The 24,404-nt window shown below is 45.2% G+C and overlaps 1 protein-coding gene and 1 long non-coding RNA gene across 10 annotated transcripts; both read right to left on the bottom strand.

The window, feature by feature from the left end:
* Positions 1–629: 629 nt before the first annotated feature.
* Positions 630–18,129, bottom strand: LOC116239008 (acyl-CoA 6-desaturase). The gene is made up of 12 exons (XM_031608988.2): positions 17,652–18,129; positions 14,520–14,630; positions 13,511–13,708; positions 13,096–13,197; positions 12,734–12,859; positions 10,303–10,363; positions 9,734–9,810; positions 9,438–9,535; positions 6,771–6,867; positions 5,584–5,663; positions 4,362–4,487; positions 630–3,853 (listed from the first exon to the last, which is right to left on the bottom strand). Exons 1-12 carry the CDS (start codon positions 17,856–17,858, stop codon positions 3,802–3,804), a joined length of 1,335 nt encoding a protein of 444 aa, XP_031464848.1. The 5' UTR covers positions 17,859–18,129; the 3' UTR covers positions 630–3,801.
* Positions 18,130–20,666: 2,537 nt separating this feature from the next.
* LOC116239010 (uncharacterized) lies at positions 20,667–24,242 on the bottom strand. Of its 9 annotated transcripts, XR_016466780.1 has the most exons (6): positions 24,054–24,148; positions 23,225–23,397; positions 22,055–22,218; positions 21,734–21,808; positions 21,482–21,613; positions 20,667–21,076 (listed from the first exon to the last, which is right to left on the bottom strand). It is a non-coding gene; the product is annotated as an uncharacterized LOC116239010 (long non-coding RNA). The 9 variants fall into 9 exon arrangements; XR_016466784.1 differs by lacking the exons at positions 20,667–21,076; positions 23,225–23,397 and adding an exon at positions 23,442–23,559 and having other exon boundaries at positions 21,085–21,613; positions 24,029–24,148; XR_016466778.1 differs by lacking the exon at positions 20,667–21,076 and having other exon boundaries at positions 21,085–21,613; positions 24,029–24,148.
* Positions 24,243–24,404: the final 162 nt, after the last annotated feature.

Genomic DNA, 24,404 nt, shown 5'->3' with positions numbered 1-24,404 from the left:
GTGTACTCTGAACAACTGTGTTGATAGAAAGTAGCAGATAACCACAGACTGTCCTTCCCTGACTTTGTGTTGTAAGATCTGGGTCAGCCTATATGATTCCTACTCATCGTCTCTGTCTGCTGTGTGCTGCTGCCAGTGCATCTCAGGTGAATTTATCTGCAAGGACAGGCTTCCAGTTCCATTACATGTTGTTGTGTGGAAGCCTCTGGGCTGACCTAAAGCCCACTGATTCTGATTCTGACCACATTGCCCATTAAAGAAGCCACTGGCAAGCTGCCTATTGCACTGCTGGGAGAGCCATTAATGGGCAGCAAAACTGAGTTTTGACAAATTGCAGGAAGCTTTTACGGAAGTTTCTGTATCCATGTTTATCTCACCTGCCTTCTTGAAGTGCCTGGAGACTGAGTTTGAACATTTGTGCCAATCTTTTTACATGGAAAAGACTTCTTTTGGTGGTGATTCCCAAGACAAAGGTAAACACTGCCATTGTTCTGAGCTTTGTGAAGGCCATGAAGACATCCCTCTGCTGTCAGTGCCATAAAAGCCATTTCAGCCCTTGCAGTGGAAAAGGACTTTCCACTGAGACATTGCCACGACTCTGGATATGACTGAAGAAAACACAGAATGTATTTTTACGGTCAACAAATAGTTATGATTTTAATGAGCAATAGAATACACTGGAAAAAATATTTTGAGATTGTTGTTTTTGTTTTGTTTTTTGAAAAACTAAATAAACAGGAGCTGTCCTATAAGGAATGTAGATCTGATGTTTTAACAATTCATAGGGAACACTTGAAATGTTAGGTTAGAAAGTCTTTCTTAGGAAAGCATCTGCTAGAAGATGCCGTGGCTGGAAGATGGCTGCTTTTAACCTGCCTTGTGAGGTTTGGTTTCTTCTCACTTTGTGGGTATCTGAGCAAAACAAGTGTCCCAATCAGCTGCTGGCAAATCAGAGACTAGCAATTACTGGGGGAATGTGAGCACCTGGTTTCAAGGTGCCTTTTCTTCCCTGTCCACAGCATTGGTGTTTGTCTTCCCACTCTGCCTACTCCCTTCCCATGTTTCTCCCAGCTCTATGTTACTCCTCCTAAAACACGTGCCCGTCTCCCTCTTGTCCAGAGTTAATGCCTTTCCAAGCATCTCTGAACATGCTGCTTCTCCAACCTTAGTGGCAAACCCTGCTAGCATGACTGAAGAGAAGCAAGCCAGCCCTCTGCCGCCTGTTCTTCCATCGTCTGACTGAAACAAATGCTGTTTCCAACTCACGGCCTCTGTACGTTGCCAAGTGTTTGTGTGGCTAATGATGTGGTTTAGGTGAGTTTATTTGCAAGCCCTGGCAGCCTTCAGGCATGTTTGGGAGGTTTTGATGTGTATTTGCAATGCAGATTGCCTTTGTCAAGAGAAAAAATGTATGAGTTTTCACCTCCTTCTGTTTCAGATAAATTAATTTGCTTTAGTCCTCAGAATGCTGGAGCAAAACTGTGCGTAGATGTCAATGTTTATATCATTTTGATGGCTAGCTGGAACCTGCAAAGGGAAGCTTTTGGCTCTGGGAACAGAGCTCAGCATGGTCATGTGAACTTTGCATCCTTTGGTGGGCTAACTTTGCAATTTTACTGAAACTTCTGGAGCACTTCAGATGTCACTTCTGTGCTACTGACCACTTAAAAAGATAGATTTCTCCAGATTTTCAGGGCTCTTTGCCAGGGGTGTGTTTGATTGAGCTAACGGGTGGAGAACTCAAACATTAAGGTGCGTGTGAAACACTGTGTGTCCCATGATGGTGGGCTGGGATTTTTTGGAGGGAGAGAAAGAAGCTACATGAGTAAGGCTGTCAGTGGGGCTTTGTCAGAAAGAAGTAACCAGCTTCTTGCATTTTCACAAGACAAACTTTCTGAACATAAAAGTACAATTATTAAACTGCACTACAAGGGGTTGGTGACCAGTTCTTTGCAAAAAAAAAAAAAAAAAAAAAAAGAGACCTTTATATCTTGCAGCAGCAAGAACAGTGCATGATGCCTGGAAGTCACTTCTTATGATGGCATTACACAGGTTTTATTTCTGGATTCAAGCAGCTGCACAATTTGTATAAAAACAGGAGTTTTCAAGGTTCTGAAAGAGGAAGTAGTTGGAAAACAGCTAATATCAAGATCTCTCCTGTCCCCGCTTTCTTCTATTTGGTATCTTGTGCTAAGGTCTTGGGAAAAAAATGCCCATTCGAGGAGTCAAAACTAGATGGACATATTAAGGCATTCTTAGCAGTGTTGGTCAGAATTCTGGACTAGCTCATTACTACTTGTCTGAGAAGTTACAGCATCCAGAAGGACATCACTGCTTGTGCTATTAGAAATCAGCTATAAGAACTGCTCACGTTCTGTTCAAGCATCAGATAACCTGGAGTAGCTTTTAATCCTAACAATTCATTGTGACATTCAGGTGAGGGTTGAGCAAGAACACAAAAATAAGCCCTTCATAAATCTGAAGTATTAGTAGCTAGGTTAAGTTACAGTCCTACCTATGAATTTCCTGTCAGTAAACATAGAAATCTCATCCAATTTTCCAAAGTGGGAGGTGACAATACATTTTTTTGGAAGGGCATAGCCACAGCTCTGGAGTTGTCTCTGCATGCAAAACCTTGCTGATTTGGTGGGGCTTTACTGGCATTGAAGGTTCTAAAGTGAGGATCCAATTTCAATGTTGGGCAACGCAATGATACGTGCAAAGTCATTGCTTAATAACTAGAGCATCCCTTTTGTACTAGGAAACGTGTTTGGAGCTGAGATAAGCTGTTGGAACCAAGCGCTGCTGTTGATACTATGGCTCTTCTTTGTAGAGAATGTCTCTTCCACTGTATTACAGCTGAATCCAAAGGCCTTGATCTACCTGGAGTGGGCTTGGGATTGTGTTGCACGTATGTGAAGTAACTGGAAGCCGTTCAATTATATTCTCTGGTTAAGCTATTCATGGGTTTAGGCTATTAGACACCGGACAGGGAATAGAGTTATAAGGAAGTTGTAAGACGTTTTTATGGTAGGTTTCACATCACCGGCACAGCCTGGTCAGTTCTGCCTTCAGCCACCTCCCCGTAGGGCCTGGGGTCAGGCCAAGCGGTTGGGGAGCTCCTTCTCCTCCAGAAGGAACCCATGTTCTTTGCTGATTGGTTTCAGCAGCAGGGCACGCAGCCCGGGCCTCTGACAAGAGAAACAGCCCTGGTTTCTGCTGGGCATGAGCAGACAGGCAGAACTGGGTGTTGCCGAAGCTCTGCTCAGGTGAAAAAAAACATTTGTGGTTACACAGGATTGATTGGCAATTAGTATGCTTTACTTATGGGCAGGACTGAAAGCCACAGCGTACGGCTGCTGGGCCCCGTGGGGTGAGGCTCCTGCAGCAGAGCTGGCACAGGTGTCCTAGGATTGTCCTTGGGCTTGCTGAAGTCTAACAAATCGTGTGTGAATCTGCAGCTTGTGTGCTTTAGGCAGAGTGAGAATGAGTGAATAGAGAGGAGATGGTGGAGGCAGATGCTGAATGTCTCCTTTTTAGACACTTCTCTCTGTTCTCTCCCACCCTTCCTTTTGTGCATTGGATCTTGTCCTCTGAAGGCCACGCCAAGCACATTTTACGCCTGTCTGGATTTAACAGGTTGCCTGAGCTCACACCAGTAGCAGTTCACAAGACAGGAAACTCCTCTCAAATTGTGCACGTAGAAATAGACCGAATTCTGATAGTAAAAGACACATATGTGATCTCCCCCCTCACCCCCATCCCTCCCTGTGACTCGCACCTTCCCATTAAGACTCATATTCACTTGTGGAGGTAAGCATCCAGCCATAAATCTCCAGATTTCTTTAGTGACCTGGGGAAAGAAAATGGAGAGAGGCTTGTTTGGCTTGTGAACCTCTGTCACTTTGTTCCTAGAAAGGAGAACTCTGTTACTGAGTCTGAACATGAACCCCACAAAATGTCCTCCCTCCAGAGGAGCTGCCTATTCTGCTCTTTGGGCCCCCAGATTGACCAGTTTCAAAGTACTCTGATAGAAGTGCTCTTGTTGCAGAAGCAGCTTTGGCGGATAGCACTTCCCCACCCCACCTCCCCTCCCTACCACAATGTAGTGAAGTATCTTCCCATTTCCATGCTAGTTGTAATCTGGCATCAGTCCACTACATCAGTGGGGCTGTGTGGCCGTGCCATTTCTGCATATCTTCAGGTATTCCTTGCGCTGTGATGTGAAGGTATTACCCTAGTGATACCAGACTACAAAATACTGATACGCTATTTCTCAAAGTGGTCTGAATTATCTGTAGTAGAAATGATAGGATGCTTGTGTAAATTGCAAGCTGCTGATGTTACTAAAAGAACCTTACCCAACTATGTCTACAAATGCTTTTCCAAGAGGTTTCTCTTCATACTGGACTCCATACTTGGCACATAACGACTTCACCAGGGGTTTGATTTTCCAGAAGTTGTGCCGTGGCATTGTTGGGAACAGGCTTGAATAGAGAAAGAGAAAACATCTGAGAAAAATCTAGAGAATAACCCCAAGGGATGGGCATCTCCATCCGCCTTCTCATGGGGCCAATTATTAATGCCTTCTTGAGCTGCACCAATCGACAAAAGAAAGAGAGGTAGAGATCCATGCTTTACAGTACTCTGTTTCAAGAAGGCTTGTGAAAACAGAGTACATCTATTCTCCTGCTGCTCTATCAGTCCTCAGAACAAAGCTGTGTTCAAGAGAGACAATAAAAGTCAGTTTATGAAGGAAAGGATGCTACGAGTGCAATGCAAAGCAAATAAGAAGAGAGGAAGCAGCCTCGCTCTGCTGAGATAGCTGCCCATTTGCTTTGGGCAGTACTAATTGTTTCTTGCCAAACTGAATTATCAGTGGCCCCATTTTCCATCTCATGGAACACAGAAGCAGGTAAAGAACCTGGGGTCACCTTGCCCAATACTTTTCAATGGAGATTTCCTAAGCTGACTTCCAAACCAGTCAGCTTTACCCTAAATGTGGTCTCTATTACCTTTTGCACTGACAACAGACTGCCCTGGTTTTAGTACCCCTCCTGAAACCTCAGCACTATGTACAGTCCCACATTTCCAGCCATAAAATGCTGATGCCCTTTTATTTAGGGAAAGGACATTTCTGAAATGTATTCTAAGATAACTTCTTGAGCTTTAGTATCCAAATCCATAGCCTTTGTATCTTGTAGTTTTGTACCAATGACTTAACTGAAACCTGAATTAAAATTGTGAGAGTGAAAGCTGAAATACTGGGTAGCACGAGAGAAAGATGCCGTGCCTATAGTGACAGCAACCCCCAGTTGTTTGGGTCTGTCTTTGCTTGGAATGTGGTAGTGCTCTGAAGGGGAAGTGGAAGGTTTGACTAGAGAAGGTGTCAGACAATCTTGTGTAAGCCCTGCTTTTACCGTGAAAGTTTGGACCAGATCATCTTCTGAGATCCCTTCCAACCTGGGCTTCTCTATGAATCTGTCCCATCTCACACATATGTTTTTAGCAGACTATCCCTTGCCACAAGTCCAGTGTTATGACAACCTGGTAATGACCAAACAATACTGGGTCCATACTCACTGGTGCTCAATTTGAAAGTTCAGGTGTCCAGTGAACCAGTCATTGAAAAAGGACTGCTCAATATTGCAGGTGGCTGCCAGCTGTGGAGGCAAGAAAGCAGCTGTGAATGTTAGTGACCCTAATAGCTATGAATTATTCACCCTAAAATCAGCACAAAGCTCTTCTTGCCTGTGGCAGAGACTGGAGGACAAAAAGTACCTTCCTCTACTATGAGCAGTTGTTATGTAGAAGGTTGCCATTCTGAGACAGCTGACTGCAGCATGGGAAGCTTTAATCCTTGGTCAGGGCTCGCTATCAGCTGTTGTGCTGACAACGCCGTGCAGGTTTGAACAGTGATCAAGGGGCAATGCAGGGAGATAGTCATGTTTGGTGACATATCAGCCCAAGGGCAGGATCCTAAATGTCAGCATATCTAGCTGGAGGCCAGATGGTTAACAACAGTATCAGGATGGGAAACTGGAGAAGAAAACACCATGCATGCAGGAAGCCTACTTTTACTCCCATCTAGTTGTTGTCTAGTATGCCTGAGCTTCTCTCAGCTCAGTTACACAAAATTCATGTAGTCAGTGCCAAAGTTGCTATCGTTGTTCTCTAGGTCTGAATGAGAGTTGGGCCACCACAAATAAAAGGTGTGCATTTGTCTGACCAGGCATTAAAGAGATTTATATGTAGAAAGTGGTACATCTTCATTTCAGCCCTTATTCCATTAGAAAACTACACACTTTTGAAGTATGCTAAGCTCTTTCTTCAAATGGAGTTGATGTGTTTTCAGTACAGCAGATGATTTCATTGAGGCATTGCTCTTCGCTTGTATCTGTGTGCCTATGTACACCACGCGTGCACCTGATACTGCCTCAGAACTGAAAAAACAAAATACAACCTTCTGATTACCAAAATCAATACAGAAGTTTGGACTTCCATGCCTTGAATGAGCACCACTGACTTTGGAGAAAACAAATGGTGGGAATCGGATGATGGTTGGACTAGATGATCTTAGAGGTCTTTTCCAACCTTAATACTGTAATTCTATGACCTTTATGGCAGAGAGGTCATGGGCAGAGGCTCTGTGCTATAGCACCCTGTATCTTTATCAGCAGATTATTTGGTACTCCATCCACTCTTTGAGTAAATTTCTAATCCAGTTTGGGGTGAGTGGAATCAGAGGTATTCTCTTCCCTCCCCATTACCTGAGAGCTAAGCCAGTCTTTGTGCTTCTCACAATCAATTTCCATTGGAATGTGATTCATCTGAGTGACCCACACAAACCAGTGGCTCTCCAGAAACCTTCAAAAACATACAGACAAAAAACACAACAATTTATATTGCAGACCAGGATCAGAGGTAAATAGATGGTGTTTGCAGGAAGCAGGACATAAAGCATCTTGGGGAAAAAAATATTTCCCCAAGATACAAAACTAAACGCCTCTTCCTATTGAAACCAGAGAATCACTTTTGCAATGAATTTCTCTTTCTCTCTTTGTACCTCTGGGACTAATGCAATTATCCCTCTCCTTCCTCAGGATTGGATCAATTTTCCGTGCTAATTTTGCCTTTCTCTAAATAAAGATGTAACATTGAGAAGGATCAATAGGAAAAATTTCCTCTCCAAAAAGTGGTGAGACATTAGCACAGGCTGCCCAGGGAGGTGATGGAGTCACATTCCTGGTGCTGTTCAGGAACCAAGGATACGTGGCACTGACGGATGTGGTCATTGGGATGGGTTGGTGGTTGGACTTGGTGATCTTAGAGGTCTTTTTCAGCCTTGGTGATTCTATAATCCAATTACTTGAGAAAAAGAAGCCATGATTTAGAAATTCTGAGTTGATTTTTTTTGCAATTGCTTGCTGGACATATAGCAGTTTCAAAGTCCACCTGCTTATTGGTGTTAACTTTCTAGTCAGATTTAGCACTCGGGGGCTCCCAATTTCTCTTTGTTCTCTCTGTAACTTTACCATAATTCTGAATTCTGAACTTGAGATTGGCTTGTTTATTGCTCATTGTGTAAACCACAATTTTAGCCTCTGGAGAACAGCCTACAGAAATGCACTTCTGTTTACCCAAAGTTGTTTCACTGTGCTGAGACTGAGATGTATATAGCAAGGCAGTTGTTTAGAAGCACCCTTTTCCAGAAAACAAGCCTATAGACTAAAAAAAAAAAGCCAGCAGATGATCTGATGCTCTGCTTTCACCAGTAGTTTCAGCAATCACTGTAATGTAACCAGCAGTAATTTCATCCAATCACAGCCTGGAGTAAGCTAATTAAACAGAGCTGTTTCAGAGCTGTTTGGAAGTCTGGATTTTGATAGTTTGTTTTTCCAGTATTTTCATCTGTCTGACAGAAGTCTGAATAAGACAGTTGATGTCATGTGTCAGCTAATTAGAACAATCTCAACTTTTTACTCATATCTGGGGTGAAAACAAAATGAAATGTTTTTATTTAACTTTATGCCTTACGTCTTTAGATTGAGAGTGGTGGCCTTCATTGCGTATCCTTATTGCTCTGAGCCATGGGAGAGCTGACTACAATGGTGCATTGTTCTCTAAAGTCCCCAGGGCTCTTCTTTTACTGACTCGAGTATAACAGAACTATAGTAATAGGGAACCATCTCCTGCTGAGCCTTCATGAGGAACTGGAAACAATTTTGCAAGGAGAATGCTCTTCACCTTGTATTTTCAGCTGATCAAAATAGAAAATTTTTGGAGATACTAGGTCAGTTGGTGTCAGTTGTTGAATCCAGATCAAAAATTTTGTCTACACACACAGCTGTCTGTCTTTTGAAGTTCTTAGTGAAAAAAAACAGGACTGAAGTGTTCTGAAGCTATGAAAACTGAAGTCATGAACAGTGATGTTATGCTTCCTGGAGGCAAACCTTCAGATTTTGCAAAGTTTTTTGCATATCTGTTGCCATTTCTTTTTGCTTTAAAAATGTAGGTTTTTTTAGAAAAAAAAATTTCACTCTGATGAAATGTTTTCTAAAAATAATGCTAACTGCCATCCTTTGGTATTAGCCAAAGAGCTGCAGATACTACATGCAAAATAGAAATACAAATTCAGTGCTACCATCTGGAATAGTATAACCAGTGAGTAAGCTTCCCAATCCTGCCCTGCCTGATTCATTTTGGCAGCCCATGCTTGCAGTTCATGTTTTCAGATCTCTTGCTGAATTTTCCACCCATCTGTCACACAGCAATAGTCAAGAGCAGTTCATCATGGAGCTTGGTGGCAATAAAGGGGCAGAAGACCAGTCAGAATCAAGACACACAAAAATAACCTGTCCATATGTGTGAGGAGAGCTCAAAGGTAGTTTTGGGGGGATCTACTGGAATGTAGGGATGGGAGCACTGATCTGAGGTGTGAAACGGATTTCTGAGGCACTGACCTCTATGTAGAAGCAATGATGTACATGTGTAGTGTGCAGGACATGAGCTGTTCTGCTTGTGAGAAGTGGGGAGCGTTTTCATTCTGGTGCTCAGGAGGGCTCACGAGGCACCTTTCAAGTGAGCTGGGAAGAGTTTAGCTCAAGGCACTATGGAAGGGTCTGGCTTGGCCAGTGTGGTAAATTCCCAAGTGTTGGGATTTGTCAGTGTGTGAGAATGGGGTCTGAGGAAAGATACAAGAATCCTGGCTGAACCATCCCAAGGGCTGAGGAAGGTGCTCAGGAGCACCAGAATCAGCTCTGCTGTGAGGAGGTAGAACTGGGAGGTGATGGGAAGGAAGCAAAGCAGTAGGAATACCCAATAAAACAACACACAGCGTGGTAAATGACTGCACAGAACCATAATGAGGAAGACCTGTGGGCCATAGCAGAGCTGGAGATTGGTTAGCCCAACATGGGAGGTCCTATATCTCCTACCTGACAAAAGTGAGGAGAAACAGGGATCCCAGAATGCCATAGAATGGGATGTATGTGATGAAATAGCGCATGTAGTAGCTGATGGCCCAGGCCAGGTCCTAGGGGAAGAGAGAAAACATGAAGCATCTCTTAGCCTATTTTATGCAGTAAGGTTAGGGACACTAGATCATTAGTGCAGCAAAGTGTGATCCCTTCCCACCCTCCCTCTGCCAGGTCTCTTGTGCTGGAGAGACCACTGGCCTCTCTCCCTGCTCAAGTGTCAGAACCCACAAAGACTGAGGGAACACATCACTCACCGCCCAGAACCTGCGCTTGATCATGGTTGAGATGATTTGGATTTGGAAATACACGGGGATGAGCAGAGGTGGGAAGACTGCAAAGCAAAGGGAAATGTTTCGGACGTCAGAGAGGCAGAAAAGCGCATGATATGAGGGTGAGCTGGTGATACAGGAACTGTTTCTGGGAAAGTCTGCCCAGCACTGGTAAAAGAAGTGATGTGCTGGGGACAGGGACAGGTGACTTCTCTGTGAAGGAGGCTCTGGTTCACACTTGTTCATCTTGACTCATCATATGCAGGTATTCCATTGAGCCTCCCACACAGAGGTTACTTCCCAGTCTCAACAACTTGTCTTGCTTTCTATAGTCATGCTGGCTGCACTAAATATGCTTGGATATCTGTGAGAATATACTGCACTGATTTTGAGACCTGCACAGGTACACCATTAATGGGACTGTAGGTCTTGGGACCGGAAAGATGAGTTGAGACTTATGCATTGCTCTGCTAACACAGTAGGGCTAGAAACTGAACTGATATTCAGTTCCCCTGACCAAAGAGAAAGAGGAGAAACACACTGCAGATACTCACTGAGGAAGAAGTACTCATGCTGGTGGTTATAAGGCAAGTACTTCAGCTTCTTCTTGCCGTACTGCAGGACAAAGATGAGAAAGCTCAGTCTTGTACAATAGCACCCATGTATTAGAGAGGATTATCTGCAATACTTCTCTATGGACTGGAGAGTTTTGACCAAATTCCCACGCCATCAAAGCTAGAAAGTATTTTATTATGGATAAATATCCTGACTTCATAATTCTCCTGTGTGTAAATTCCTTTTTAAAGCTTTTTTTCTGGTCTTTATGTACAGCTTCTTTGTATTTGTGAACCTGATGGCATTTTCACTCATTTCTGATCTTCCTACCTTGCCTATGGCTGTGCTTAAATTGCCATTTTTCCATTATCACCAACACAAATTCAAGACTTTGATAGTTGGACCAGATGATCTTGGTGGTCTTTTCCAGATTTTATGATTCTAAAGCATAGCAAAGTCTGATCTCTGGTATGTTCTTAGGTAGGACACCATTGGCAGAGAAAGGTGCTGAACATTGGCTAGTCTTCCCCCCAAACCACCCAACCACCAACTCTTTCTGACTTCTGCAGCCATCAGCCCCATAAGCCCTGCCATCTGCCTGGGGTTTGTAAAGTTGTACTTTATCCACAGAGGAAAAATTAGTGTGGCCCTTTGCTATTTACACAGGAAGTCATATAGGTGTATTTAAGTCTACAATGCCTGTGTTGCTAGTTTGATGTGATTAGAAGTAGTGTGCTGTGCTGAGAGCTGTTCTGTACCAACTGCTATCTAACTATGGTTCACCTACACACAGCAGATGCAGACATTCCTCTGAAGACAAATTTGATCAAATTCAGTCTGTTTAGTGAGGACTGACAGAAAAGGAATTAAATTTTTCCCTGTTTTTCCCGGTAAACAGTTGGAACTGCCCCATTAATCTCCACAAGAGGACATTTTGGACGGACAGCAAAGAGAGCTTCCTGGTGGTCTTGAGTGATGAGCATGGGACTGGCATGCCCAATGAATTTCCAGTGTGCCAGCTCTTGAGCCAGGCTGAAGTGCTGTTGGCAGAGCAGATCTCATCCTGGGAATAGAGAACCTTCCATTTTTCCTTTAAGTAAACCACAGTCTACTTTAAAACCCAATCTTCAAGCACATTTTCCAATGGGATGTACCAAGACAGTGAAGAGCTAGATCCTGATTTGTATTTTCTAGACACTGTCTTTTTTTTATGCTCCAGGAGGAGGCTTTCATCTTAGTCGCATGCAAAAGACATTTCTGCATCTTGAAAATACTATGGGTGCAATATATTCTCTATAAATATCCATCTACTGGCATGTATGTCCCCAACATATTTCTGGGGTTATTACTTTCTGAATAGGATAAAAGCTGGATGAGAGAGCATTGATTTTTCATTTGGTACTTCCCTGAGCTGTACTTGCTGCAGATCTTTTTGTTGTAGTTGTTGCTGCTGTTTTTAACTAGAAATATTTGTTCAATTGTTTAAAAAAAAAAAAAAAAAGACCAAATGTTTATTTTCTATGTGTAGGTTTTTATGAAATTCTAAGCATTTTGACTCTAGAAGGACAGATTGAATCAAAACACTTTAACTGCCTACTATTCAGTGTGCAGCATGTTGGCCCACAGCTAATGTAATAAAACCGTTCTAATAGATGACTGCAGTAATCTGGTGTAACCTCACAAATTAACAGTTGGTCTGGCTTCCACCCTTGGTCTTTGTATAAAATGTTTATTTCAAGATTAGATGATGCCTGAAGATCTCTAGAGTGAGGTGAGAGAGCAATCACTTGCAGCTAGCTTATACAAGCAGAAAGTTTCTGTATGCCTTGAACTTCCAATTCAGCTTTGCTGGCTTAAGCCCTCAGAATGAATCAAAATCTCCACAGATTTTGCCTCGAGAAACAAACAAACAAACAAAAAACCCACAGAGATGTCCTCCTGTTTCTATGCAAGCAATATCCTCCCACATGCACGGCAAATGTTCCAACACGGAGGACATTGTCCAAAATATTCAGAGATATTTTCTGTGGAAACGGAAGATGAGTTTTTAAATATTCTTGGCGAAGTAATTAGAAACACCATATTTTCCCCTCGTGTTGATATTTTAATACAGCAGAATGAAGTTTTCTTTAACAGCTTTCTACTGTCTCTTGTTTATTGCTTTTCCTAAGCTACCCCCAAATAATATTTCCTAGGAAATATATAGGGAATGGATAGGGAACCATACAGTCAATCCTGCACTTCCTCCCAATATCTGGGACAATGCAACTCCCAACAGATCTTAATAGACAAATCAAGCCCCTGGGAGAAGCATTTGCTTTCTTAGCATTCTTGTGTGTTTAGCAAGACCAGCAAACTTCTGTTTTAGAATGGCAATCTATGATGTCTTTAAGGATGACGATTTTCCACTTTATAGCCACTTTGCCTTACCTCAATAGGCTGACTTTCCCCAAGGACAAAAATATGCAGCATGTTCACATCTGGGTCTTTTTTGAATATGTTGGGCTTAGCGTGATGTTGGAAGTGACGATGGTTCCACCAGTTTGCGGAAGCACCCTGGGGAGATACAAGAACAAGGAATTAATCCATGTAAAAGCACAGTTCCTCTAGTGGTAGCTGCACTAAAACAGTGCAGTTCTGATTATGCCCAAACTACTGTTTGTTTTTAAAACTGAAAATTCTCTCTGCATCTGCTTATTGTCAAAAGATTGAGAGATGCAGGGTCCTGCTTTGACACAGTCAAAGTGACTGCAGCCATTTCCACAGACCCCCATGTCCATAAGGATCTTTACCTTCAGGTGTCCAATCACAAACTTGTGGACGATGTGGTTCCAGGAAGACTTCTTAAAGACAGAGAGGTGTCCAAAGTCATGTTGCAGCCAACCTGCCTGGGCCTGAAATGATGGGAAGTAAGTTAGCTATACGGCTGCTTGAAAACAGAATTGAGCATAAAAGAAAATAGAGACAAAAGGTAAGTTCTGAAGAGGTCAGCGCCTCCATTTCCTGGAGAAGAAAAGGCACAGGAGATAAGAAAGATGTGTGAAGCATAATGACCGGTGTGTAGGGATGGCCAGAAGGCACCATGGGAGTTGACATGTACTGAATGTTTTTCCTAGTTGGATGGGTCTAACAAGAAAAGTTTAGCACACGTTGACCTCCTCAGTTGTGATTTGGGCAACCAATATCTCTGTGCCTACTACTTCTTACCTGGGAAGTTGCAAGGATGCAGGCAAGGATTAGAGTTGTGATCCAGCCAGTACCGAAGTATGAAACCATTAGCCAAGCCAATGCTTCCATTGCAATGATATGGGCCAAGTAAAGAGAGAAGAACAAAGGACTGGCTCTGAATAAGTTCATGTCCTCTGCTGTCTTCCTCAGGGTCCGAAAATCCTCCACCAGCTGGGACTGCAAAATAGACATGCAAGACACAGCATGCAGTTTGTAAGCAAGTCTGAATGCATCTGAGAAAGACTAGGTTCCAAAGGACTATGGTTATTTCTTGCTTTGCTTGGCTACACCAGAATTAAAGAAGGATACAGTTTTATTATAGCTTTTCATAGCACTTTCCTAAGAGTAAACACACTGGCTGGTCTGAGTCTGTGCCTTGATTCTTTGCTCCCTGAGCTGGGAGAGTAACTCAAGCCTCCTGCTGTGAATCAGGACTACCTTGCTGTGTTGGGAGTTACAACATCTGGTGACTTGTCTGAATGAGCTTTACAAGTAGCAGAGAGCCATTAGCATCATCTCTTTTGTCCTGAGTAAGACAAATATATGACCAATGGTCATGGCCAGACATAAACAGGATGGAATTAAGGGTTTTTATTGTTTGTGTTTTTTTTGTTTGTTTTTTAGGAAGAACTAGTCATGTCATGCACAGTGCCTGAATAATGAATGAATGAGCTGTCTGGAAGGGATACAGAACTGGATTGAACTGTACTGAACTGGATTGGAGAGCATAGAAATGGTACCTGCTGGGTTGCTGCTCCTGAACCATAGAGACTGAAATAGGACATTTCTTCTCACCCATGGGTCCCTATTGCTCCTACCACTTGTAACATAATTGTGGTTGTTCTCCAGAGCTTTCCTGGTACTGGTCTCAGCAGAATAAGCTGCCTGTAGTGAAGGCCCCTTTAAAATCTACCTGTAGGACGTTCTGAGTGGGAAAAATTGGTGGCACTTGTCCATGATAAACACCAGCTCATTAGCAAATACTCACATTTTTATCTCTGTCCTGGCTGGGTTCCCCTGGAGCAAGCTCTCCAATAAGTAATGGCTTGAGAAACTTCTGCACCAAGCTGGGATTGATGTGGAAGGCCTGGAATGCATCCTGGAGTAGAAACAGGAGTAACTGTGAGATTCAGCAGAGCTGTTTCTTCCTGCCCATTGTTCTGTTCCTGCACATCCCCAGCACTGCCCTTCCTTGGAGTAGATCCCCCCACTGTGGGTGGGGTAAGACTGTTACTGTGAAAGAGAGGTGTGACCTCTGCTCAGTGTGGTACTTCTGTGCTGATGGAAGCTCTGTACATGGAGACATTCAAGGTCAGTCCAGATCAGGCTCTGAGCATCTGATCATTGGTGTCCCTGTTCGCTGCGGGGGAGTTGGACCAGGTGGCCTTTAAAAGCCCCTTCCAATTCAAATGATTCTATGATTCTACCACAGGAGCCTTCTGCTAGAGGCTGATGAATTTGCTTATTTAGAAGGAAGTAATCAGTGAGACCTGGGATGGTATCTGGAGAGACAGAGAAAGGTACCCCAAGAAATTTCCTAAGCAACTAAGCACCTAAATCCTGCTTAATTCCCTAGGAAGGTAGGCCGACAGGAATGTGTGCAAATCCCCACCAGGATATAAATACCCAATGAAAGTCTACTGCCTGAAGACCATTCAGGAGAGGGGGTTGACTTTTGTTTTCATAGGGTATTTGATTTGAGCAGAGTTCACCACAGAGAGCTGTAAAGATGCAGTTCCACGATAAGTTTGCCACACTAAGTCAGTTCTCTTTTTGAGATGGTCTTCAGCATGAAAACTCCAACTTCATATAGAGCTTATTTTATTTTGCTTGCTGTGCTCCTTCACTGAAACCCTATCACACCTGGGGAAAGCTTGACATCTTCCATGCCTCGTGGAAGCAAACCAATAGATCTCATGGGGGCCAGAAGGCCTATGATTTAAAAGGGAGGGTAGTTAAAGGAAGCATGGGATTCTAACTTTGTCAGTGGCTAATGATTTTGGTGATCTTAGAGATCTTTTCCAACCTTCATGATTCTATGATAAATAGGTAGGGCAGATCAGAACGTGCTCATTGTGCCTAGCTGACCTTGCTGGGAGCTGACCTCCATTCATAAACTGGCTCTGAAGTTCCAAATTCCCAGCCAACAACCTTGGTTCCAAAGTGCACCAAAGTCCATGTAAACTTTCACCTTATTCCAGGACTTTAGGTTGAGCTTCAGTGTAATTCTCTGATCACAGAAGTTCTGCTGTAGGAGGTACCAAGAGCTGCCTACCGAAGGCTTCCCTGACAGCAGCAGCATATCTGTTTTCTGAACATGTCATGACATTAGCAGGGAGAGCTCTCCTTCATATCTGAACTTAACAGCTGTGTTTTTTTCTGGGTTATACGAACGGAAAGATTGGAACAGGTCAGAAATGCAGTCATGCATCTTAGCACATAATCATAAGCTGAGTGTCTTGTGGGAAGAGTGAATTATCCCAACTGCTTTCGGTGGGGGAAAATAGTTTTATTTAATGGTGCATGAGCTGTAGATAAGCATCGAAGTACTTGGTGCAGTCAACACAAAGATGTTCTTTTGCATCCTCAAACATCATCTAAAACAGAGATGCTGCAAGGTGCTGGGACATATTCTAAGCCTTATTCATTTCTTGAAGGCAACTGTGCATGATGTGGTGCCACAACAGGCTGTCCTTGTCCCATACTGGTGTGCCATGTCAGTGTGCTGAGGTACGGCCTAAACGGAGTGACTGCTGAGCATTGCTGGCACTTGCAGGGGAAACTCACATGTAAGCTGTCCTGGGACAGGGACGGAAACAGTTTAAGAGCTGAATCTTTATCATTACTTTTTCCTCCTCCAAAGCTCTCCCAGTTGTGATATCTTGCAACTCAAACTGAAACTTTTTAGCAAAGCCCCGGCAGGCTCAAGGCCAAAGCTTTCTCACCCTGAATACAAGCGGTGTTTTGGCAGTAAAATGTTATTCGCTGTGGGGAAGCTGGAAACCAGATGCCAACTCTGTGTGAGTGCTCGGGGCAAAGCACCCTTCAGTCTGTGCCTTCACGGAGCGCTCTCTGAGCACAGAGGGATGCTACGCTGGGGAGGAGGAGCTGGAAGCAGTGCCACAACCCTGTCTTTCAGTCTGCCTTGCAAAGATGAGAGACAAATGCAAAAGCAGATGCTTTCAGATTCCTTGGGGAGGAATTGCAGTGAATTCTCAGGGATAGGAAGCCATCAGAGGAGCTCGCAGCTCGTGCAGCAGAGAGAAAGCTCCACCCCTTTTCTTCTGAGGCAGAAAGCTACTCATTTGGGGCATTTATTGGAACCGGACAAGAACCAAATGCATCTCAGTTCTTCCAGGAAAATAGCGGGGAATAACCGCAGGCAGAGGGAGACGAAGGAAAGCGTTAGTAATTCTGTGGCACACAGAGCCTTCTTGCTCAGGTGTTAGAGCTGCAACAGACCAGAAGCTAATGCTACAGCTCTGCTTACCGCCCGCAGAGAGCTGGGGGCAGCTGCATTTATTCACCCCGGCCTGGAAACGTGCTCTTGGGATGCATTTCTGCACAAGGTGGCTTAGGGGGAGAACGCAGACAGCAATCTCTGAACCAATTTGTTCCCACCCCCTCCCTTATTTTTTAATTGCTGAAACAGGAGAGGTGTCTGAAACAACCCAGCCACGGAGCCCAGGAGCAGCTGTAGCAGCAGCAAACTTTTTTTTTTTTCCCCTCTTCTGTAGAAACCTGTAACACAATTCTCTGGGGAATTCTCTCCTGGGAAAAAGCTGAACGGCTCCTTGTTCGGCTCACCTCTGCAACAGAGCGGCAGTGAAACAGGGGCCGGGCTTTAACCCTTCCTGTGCGTGCTCCCCGGCATGCCCAAAGCCGCGCACGGAGGAGGGGGAGACCCTCGGCCCGCGAGTCCCCAACTCCCGGCACCGCACGAACGCAGACAAAGCCCCGCAGCGGAGCTTCTCCCGACCGCTCCCCCAGATGTTGCCCAGCGGGGGAGGCGCTGCGCCCGCGGCTATCGCCCGTGTGCGGGGAGATGTGCGGGGAGAGGGCCGGCAGGGCGCGTGCCCGCGGGGATGCGCCGGAGCCCGGAGCGGCCCCGTGCCCTTACCGTGGCATCCTCGCCGGCGCAGTGGCCGATGACCCGCTGGCCGCCCGGGTGCCTGTGCGCCCACTGGGTGACATTGTACACCTTCCGCTCTATCACCAGCCACCTGTCCGTCCTCAGGTTGTGCTTCTGGATCTCCTCCCAGGTGTAGGAGCGGACCTGCGGCTTGCACTCCCCGGACTCCTCTCCTTTCTCGCCCCCCTTCCCCATGGGGCCGGCCGCCGCTTTGTCCTCTCGATACGCGAGGCCCGGGGCCGTGCGGGCGGGACGAGCTTCCCGTGCCCGATTTAGCTCAGCTGATCCCCGGCTCTCCCCCGCTTCCTCTGCTCATGTCCTCCCTTCTCTTTGTTTCTCGCTGCCCGGCCCCGGCGCTCCACCAGCTCCGTCGCTGGCTCCGAAGTGCCCCCTAGGCTACGTTTTTCCTCACTGATGTACTTTCTCCTCGCACATAGCTCCGTCTCGAGGCAAGCTCGGCCCATTCCTCCCCCCCCACCCCCCGCCTCCCCAGCGTCCCCCTCCATTCAGTACCGGTGAGGCTTCCACAGGGATCAGCAGAGCCCCTGCACCAATCCCGGCCCTCCCGCCGCCGAGCTGGGCGCTGCCATTGGCCCCGCGCGATCTTGCGAAGGGAGCAGCCGGCGGCCGGCCAGGCCGGGCCGCGAACCCGCGTCCCGACGGCACGGGGGGAGCGCCTCGCATCCCACGCCTCCTCTGCGGCAGGATTTCGGCTCCTGCTTCTAAAAGCTTTTTCTTTTTTTTTTTTCTCCTCCTTCCTTTTTATTTTCCTTCTTTTTTTTTTTTTTTCCCCCCTTTCTTTTTTCTCCCCCCCCCCCCATTTTTTATTCCTTTTTTTTTTCCCCCCCCCCCTCCTTCTCCTTCTTCTTCTCTTTTAATCTTCCCCTTTCTTCTCCTTCCTCTTTTTGTTTCCTCCAGAATTACCGCCACCCTTTTTAATTTAGGAAGCACATTTCACTATTCTGGCCAAAGCACACATTATTTTTCTCTCAGCTGCCTCTGGGTCGCAGGAATGGTTGGTCCCATTCACAAGGCAATCTCCTGCTTAAGGCAACACTTTTGCTAAGCAGTGGGACAGCACCATCTTTTCTTTGCCGTGGGGCGCTTTGTAATAACAGAATCCTTGCCAGGGTGTTGCACAAGGTGTTGAGATGCAAGGGCAAAGCCAATGGAGCGGTGTTTTCACTGGTGTCTATCCCACGCCTGAGGGTACCTGTAGCTGCTTTTTGGGGCGAGGCAATCATGATCAATGGCTTTCTTGACAATAGGCATCTTCCCCTGTGACTCTTCGTTAAGAAATGAAAGGCACGTTTTTCTTTCCTTCAGTGTCTCTAGCTGATTCTAAGTGGGCTTCATACACTGATGTTATTAGGGTACAGATTGCCTCTCTTGACTTGCAGCACAGAGATGGTTCTCTGCTGTATGACCAAATGATAGGTCAGGAACAACACTGGGTTTGCAGCTCAGACCCCATTCTCTGACCTGGTCTGCAAAAGGAGGGGTAGGAGCCCCTATGGCTGACCATCAAACTTCAATTCACAATGTTTGCTTACCCTCTGGCCATCTATTGCATGTCACTACTGAAGGAGGGAACTCAGATTCAATATTAGGAAACATTTCTTTTCAGAAAGAGAGGTGAGGCAGTGGCACAGGCTGCACAGGAAGGTAGGTGGTAAAAGTTACCATCCCTGGAGATGTTCAGGAACTGTGTGGATGTGGCACTGAGGGACAGTGAGCATGGTGGGGGTTGGACTTGGTGATCTTAGACACTTTTTCCAACATTAATGATTCTGTGATCCTATGATCCTGCTATCCAGGGGGTAGGGGACGACTCCTTTGAGGAAGCAGAGCAGTGTCTGCAACCCTGGTGTTGTTGTGTACCTGGCCAGCCCCAGCCCCACTTCAGGCTCTGTTTTTTCTGCTGCCATTGGTATGAAGGAGCTGAGAACAGGGAGTGGGTATTCAAGAAGCCATTGCTCCCCTCCCTTTCTCCACCCACACACCGTACACAGGCTGTAGGAATGGAGAGCAAAGTCAAAGAACATGCAGCACTTGCATGCCAGTGAGAACCACCTGGTGCCATTCTCATGCCAAGGCATCCTAAAGGCTCCTGCTTCCGCCTGGTCTGGCTGCTGCATGAGGGCTTTGGACCATTAAACAGTCCTTCCAGCAGCGCGGGATGATGGAAGTTAGAAATGAATGTTTTCCCAAGACTTTATTTAGTTCAGTTCAAAATAGACTTCTGACAAGGACAGTAATAACAAACGTCAGCAGGGCACTGCTGGTATAACGGTGTAAAAGTGGACCCGAAGCTTGCTGCATGTCATGTGGGAAAATTTACCATTGTAACCTCTGTGCTGTGTTCTGGGAATGTCCCAGAATGGGGCATGGCGCATGGGATGGTTTGACCCCCACAGTGCTAACTAAGGCTGTGCTCTCTGTGCTCTCAGCACCATGTAGCTGAGGCTGCCGTGGCAATGCTTCAGCTGGGTATGCTCCCATCCTGGTGACCTTGCACAGGAAACACAGGCTTGAACTGTGAAAGTGAGACTGCTACAAGCTTTGTTTGCTAAAGAGTAATACAGAACCCACACCAGAGCTTGGCTGACGTTGGCCATTGGGCCACTGTGGTGAAAGAGCTGCTCTCAGCTTCGAGGATTCCATGTGTGGAAAGGAATCCTAAGGGAAATCAGGCTGACAGCCAAATCTATATTGACTAGTTCCATATGGCAGTAGTTTGCTGCTTTGATCTCTTATTCCTCAAGAGTTTCCCAGTGAGAGATCCATGTTTAGTGAATGTGAAATTTTGGACTATCTTTGTTGAGCGCTCAGGTCCGTAAACACTGAGATGTCTACAGACCTCAATTTGAAAACTGCTTTTTTAGTACATATAAATATTCTTGATTTTAATTCTTTCTTTTCTATTTGCAATTAATTGCCCTAGGATGCATTTCTTTATGCTTCACTCTGAGAAAGAATGAATGAGAAAGAAAGTAGAGGGGATCCATTACAACGCCAGATATTTTGAATGGAATTAAATTTGCAGACTCACGACATATTTTTGCTTGTCCAGTGTCCTAATTCAAGGTCTGTCCTCCATGTCCAAAAGCAGATTCAAGGTCATGATTTCTTTTGACCTTGTAGAGATAAAGACATGGATTTTTTGTGACTCACAGTATGGGCTGATGGTCATAGTCCATCAGGTCAGTGGTCAATGAAATAAATGTATCAGTGTAAATTGGTGGAAATACACTGATAAGAAAGAAGAATCAGCCGGGAAGAAGCAGAATCTGCCATTGTATCTTTTAGATATACATTGATATGAAGTCTTTAATGCAACTCCTCATTTGATGTTCTAGATATTTCACAAAGATAACTGTGTAATAATGTAACAGCAGACCATTGAAAGGTTCCTGTAAAAAACAAAACAAACAAAAAAACCACCCAGCAACAGTGCTATCATCTTTCTGTAGCACAGGCTGTAATGTTGGCAAGGCTCTCTGTGGCACTTGTTCTAGGTTTTGTTTGGCTCTTGGGCACAAAACTAGCCAGGGCGATGGGAAGAGAACAGACTCGGTGCTGTGGCCAACTAGGTGAAAGGCTGTATTTGTTGCATGGCGTGGCTTTAGCAGCACAAAGAGCTTGTGTAACGGACACAAAGGCCCCAAGTTTAATGGGAGAATTAGGAGAGTGGTGAGAAATACATCAGGAAATGGAAAAGAGAAGCAAAGAAGTGTAGAGCAGGGGAGTTTTTATAGGAGGAACACATCAAAGGGGTACGTCTGCTCCTGTGAGCACTGCAGAAATATATGAGCTACCTTGAGTAAGTGAAGGGAAGGCCATCTCGCTGAGTTGGCATGGAATGAGGAGAGAAAGGGAATTTAGGTGTCTCTACTCAGTGCTGCACATTGATTTGTTGGTGTTAAGGGAAGAAACACTTTCTGAGGAAACTGAAAAAAAAAAAAAGAAATAGAAAATTCAATTTTGGTGTTAGTTTTCTTATCCCCGTATGGAATATAATCTAGAGATTGGCAAGATAAGACTCTGAAAGTATGCCTTCTGGAACCTACCTGGAGGATGACTTTGGTGTTGTCCCACCAGGGCTTTCCAGGCAGTGGCACGCAGCAACACCTCTCCTGGCACCACTGCATAGAAGTGTTTAAACTGGAATACCAGGCTACGGTGGTACACACAGCCTGCCTTCTACATGGAAAATAGCTGCAGGACAGCGATTCCACATTCAAAGCAATTTAATCATCTTCAGCTACTCTGCCCATCGTTCGTGTGTCAACACGAAGCTCTCAAGAAGGCTGCCTTGCCAGTAATACTGTTTCTTAATGACCGTGCCCCCAGTTTTGAGTGTCAGTGTCCCTTCTCACACCTCTGATTACCTCTGTCTTGTGATTGCCTTCTGTTCTGTCAGCAGCAAGTGTCCATACTCTCTTCTCTCGTATGTTGATGTGTTCATAGAATATCCTGAGTTGGAAGGGGCCCACGAGGATCTTTCAAAACATGTATTTACACAGCAGCTTGCCAATCAGGCTGTGCGCCAGGCCTGTAGGTGTTAAAATATGAAATGACTCTATTACAGTTAGAAAGGAGGGAGATAGTTTCATACCAAATGTCACAATCTCTAACAACCATTCATCCTGCTACATTTCACAATCGATTCCAGCAGAACCATTTTGTTGCCATGTGGGTCCTTGACATTTCTTACTGGACCAAGCATTGTTTGTGTAAATGTATTTGTTAGCTTGGGGGTTTGGTTACATCTGAGTGGGGACGGGAGATGTGGGAGCCTCAGGATGAGCCGTGGTGCCATGTGGAGCCAGGAGTTGGGCTCGATGGTCTGTGTGAGTGCCTTCCTAACTGGGACATTCTGTGATCCTATGGCTTTAGGATGTACCTTTTGGAAGTGCAAGGAATGCCCCTTGCTCTGCCACGGAAAATTCCCACTGTTTCTTAATGTCTACCTGCATTTTTATTTATTTATTTTTTTAAGGATAGAAAAAGAAATATAATTAAGTTTTCCTTTGGCGTATCCCAGCATTTTGGAGAGAGCTGGTGGCACTTTTTCTAGCTATGGGACAGTGCTGAAGAGCTGACCGAATTTACAAGGCAAACAAACAAAAAGATCCACAACCTCCCGTTACAGTGCTGTCACTGGCACCAATTCCACCCTCTGCAGAGGATCTTGGATCGGCCGTGGGGGATTGTCAGGTCTGGATGCCAAGGAAGCAGGCTGTATAATAGCACTTAATTAGTACAGGAAGCAGCAGACATAGCAAATACTCATTGGGGTGAGATTAAAGAGAGAAGAGTTCCGTTCTAACACTGCCCTATCAGTGTGATCTCATTGGCAATAATTTAGAATGAAGACATTCTGCTGCAATCTGCAGCTGGAATCAGGGGGTTCTTGCATTTCCTCTTTCTTCAGATTTCTCTTTGAAAAACCAAACAATTAGCACCTTACTCGCTCGGTTACTTATCTTAATTTACATATTCTGTTGGGCACGCTTGTTTTTATCTTGGCTCTTCCGTCCTTGCTGATTTCTGCTTACTTTTTCAGGCAAGTTTGAAACCTCCTCCCAGACCACAGTCTTCCACCAGTAGACCACCACGTCTTATATTTGTTGTTTCCCTCTGCCAAGTATAACTGTCACCTCTCATTTTTCACAGTTAGCTTTTAGGGCATAGCAAACACTCCATGCAGTTAATGCGGACTGAAGAAACGCTGTTTATAAGCAAACCCAAGAATGAATTGTTAGTGTCATTAACCTGTTAGCAAGCCAAACAAAGAGGTCTGGGTACAAGGCTAACTTTCCTTGTTCAAACCATTTGGCTCTTGCAGCTCGCTCCCAGTGATGCTGCAGCTGCTGAGTGATGTTGCAAAGAGCTGGAACACAGGGAGCAGAAACTCCTGAGTTTCCAGCTCTTCTCTGCAAGGGAAATATTGCTAAATATGGTGCTTTCCTCCCGCAGAGCAGCTGCTGGAATTGCATTGGCAGCAGTCTGCATCTTGTAACTCTTCCGCATTTCGTTCTGTTCAGTGGAGCTGCTCCTGACCCTGATGTCCTCTCTCCCCCGACTCCCTGGCCCTGTTCTCAGCCTTCCTGCTGGCACACCACAACACCATGCACTCTGCACCTTGGGCTTTGCTCAGAGTGAGCCACAGCCAAGAGCTGACTCTATTAGTGGGACTTCCCCACAGGTTCATGCCCCGCCGATCCCTCTGTTATCCCAACTCATTTTCCTCTGCTTCAGGAAGGTCTGCAGCCCTTTCAGCCCCCCTCCTCCATTTCTCCACATTGCCAACTTGGTCATGAGGTCCCTGTGTGCTCCGTGATCTGTTTTTATCTAATCACCTAAAGCAATTAAATGAAGACTGACTCTGTTAGTGCAGACAGCCACAGCTGGATGTAAGATGTTGCTAAGTGTGTAACAGCAGCTGGCTTTCCTTTGCTGTCTTTATGACATAGACTTCATTCTTGCCTGTGTGAGGCCCATTGAGATGACCCACGCAGGAGGAGCTGCAGTGAATGGAGCCGGTGACTGATGTGGCTCCCATGATGCCCGAATTAGAGATGCAGATTTCGTATCAGGAAAAGCTTCAGAGGTGATCAATTAATTTGAGGTAATTTGAATGGGAAAATCAGTGCGTTGTTACCGTCACTGCCAGCTAAAAGAAGGCGGGGGGGGGGAGGAGTGGGAAGAGGAAAAAAGGTGTTGGATCCGTGGTTG

Source organism: Phasianus colchicus, chromosome 5 (genome assembly GCF_987193195.1).
Source record: "Phasianus colchicus chromosome 5, bPhaCol1.hap1.1, whole genome shotgun sequence".
In the NCBI taxonomy this organism is placed as follows: Eukaryota; Metazoa; Chordata; class Aves; order Galliformes; family Phasianidae; genus Phasianus; species Phasianus colchicus.
This window is presented reverse-complemented; position numbering and strand designations above follow the sequence as displayed.

Excerpts from the sequence above, each read along its gene's own strand:
- LOC116239008 (XM_031608988.2), bottom strand. The coding sequence starts at position 17,858 with ATGGGGAAGGGGGGCGAGAAAGGAGAGGAGTCCGGGGAGTGCAAGCCG. Across the intron at positions 14,631-17,651 it reads GCGCCGGCGAGGATGCCACG|GATGCATTCCAGGCCTTCCA; the intron begins GTAAGGGCACGG and ends TTTCTACTCCAG. Across the intron at positions 9,811-10,302 it reads GCATGAGTACTTCTTCCTCA|TCTTCCCACCTCTGCTCATC; the intron begins GTGAGTATCTGC and ends TTTGCTTTGCAG.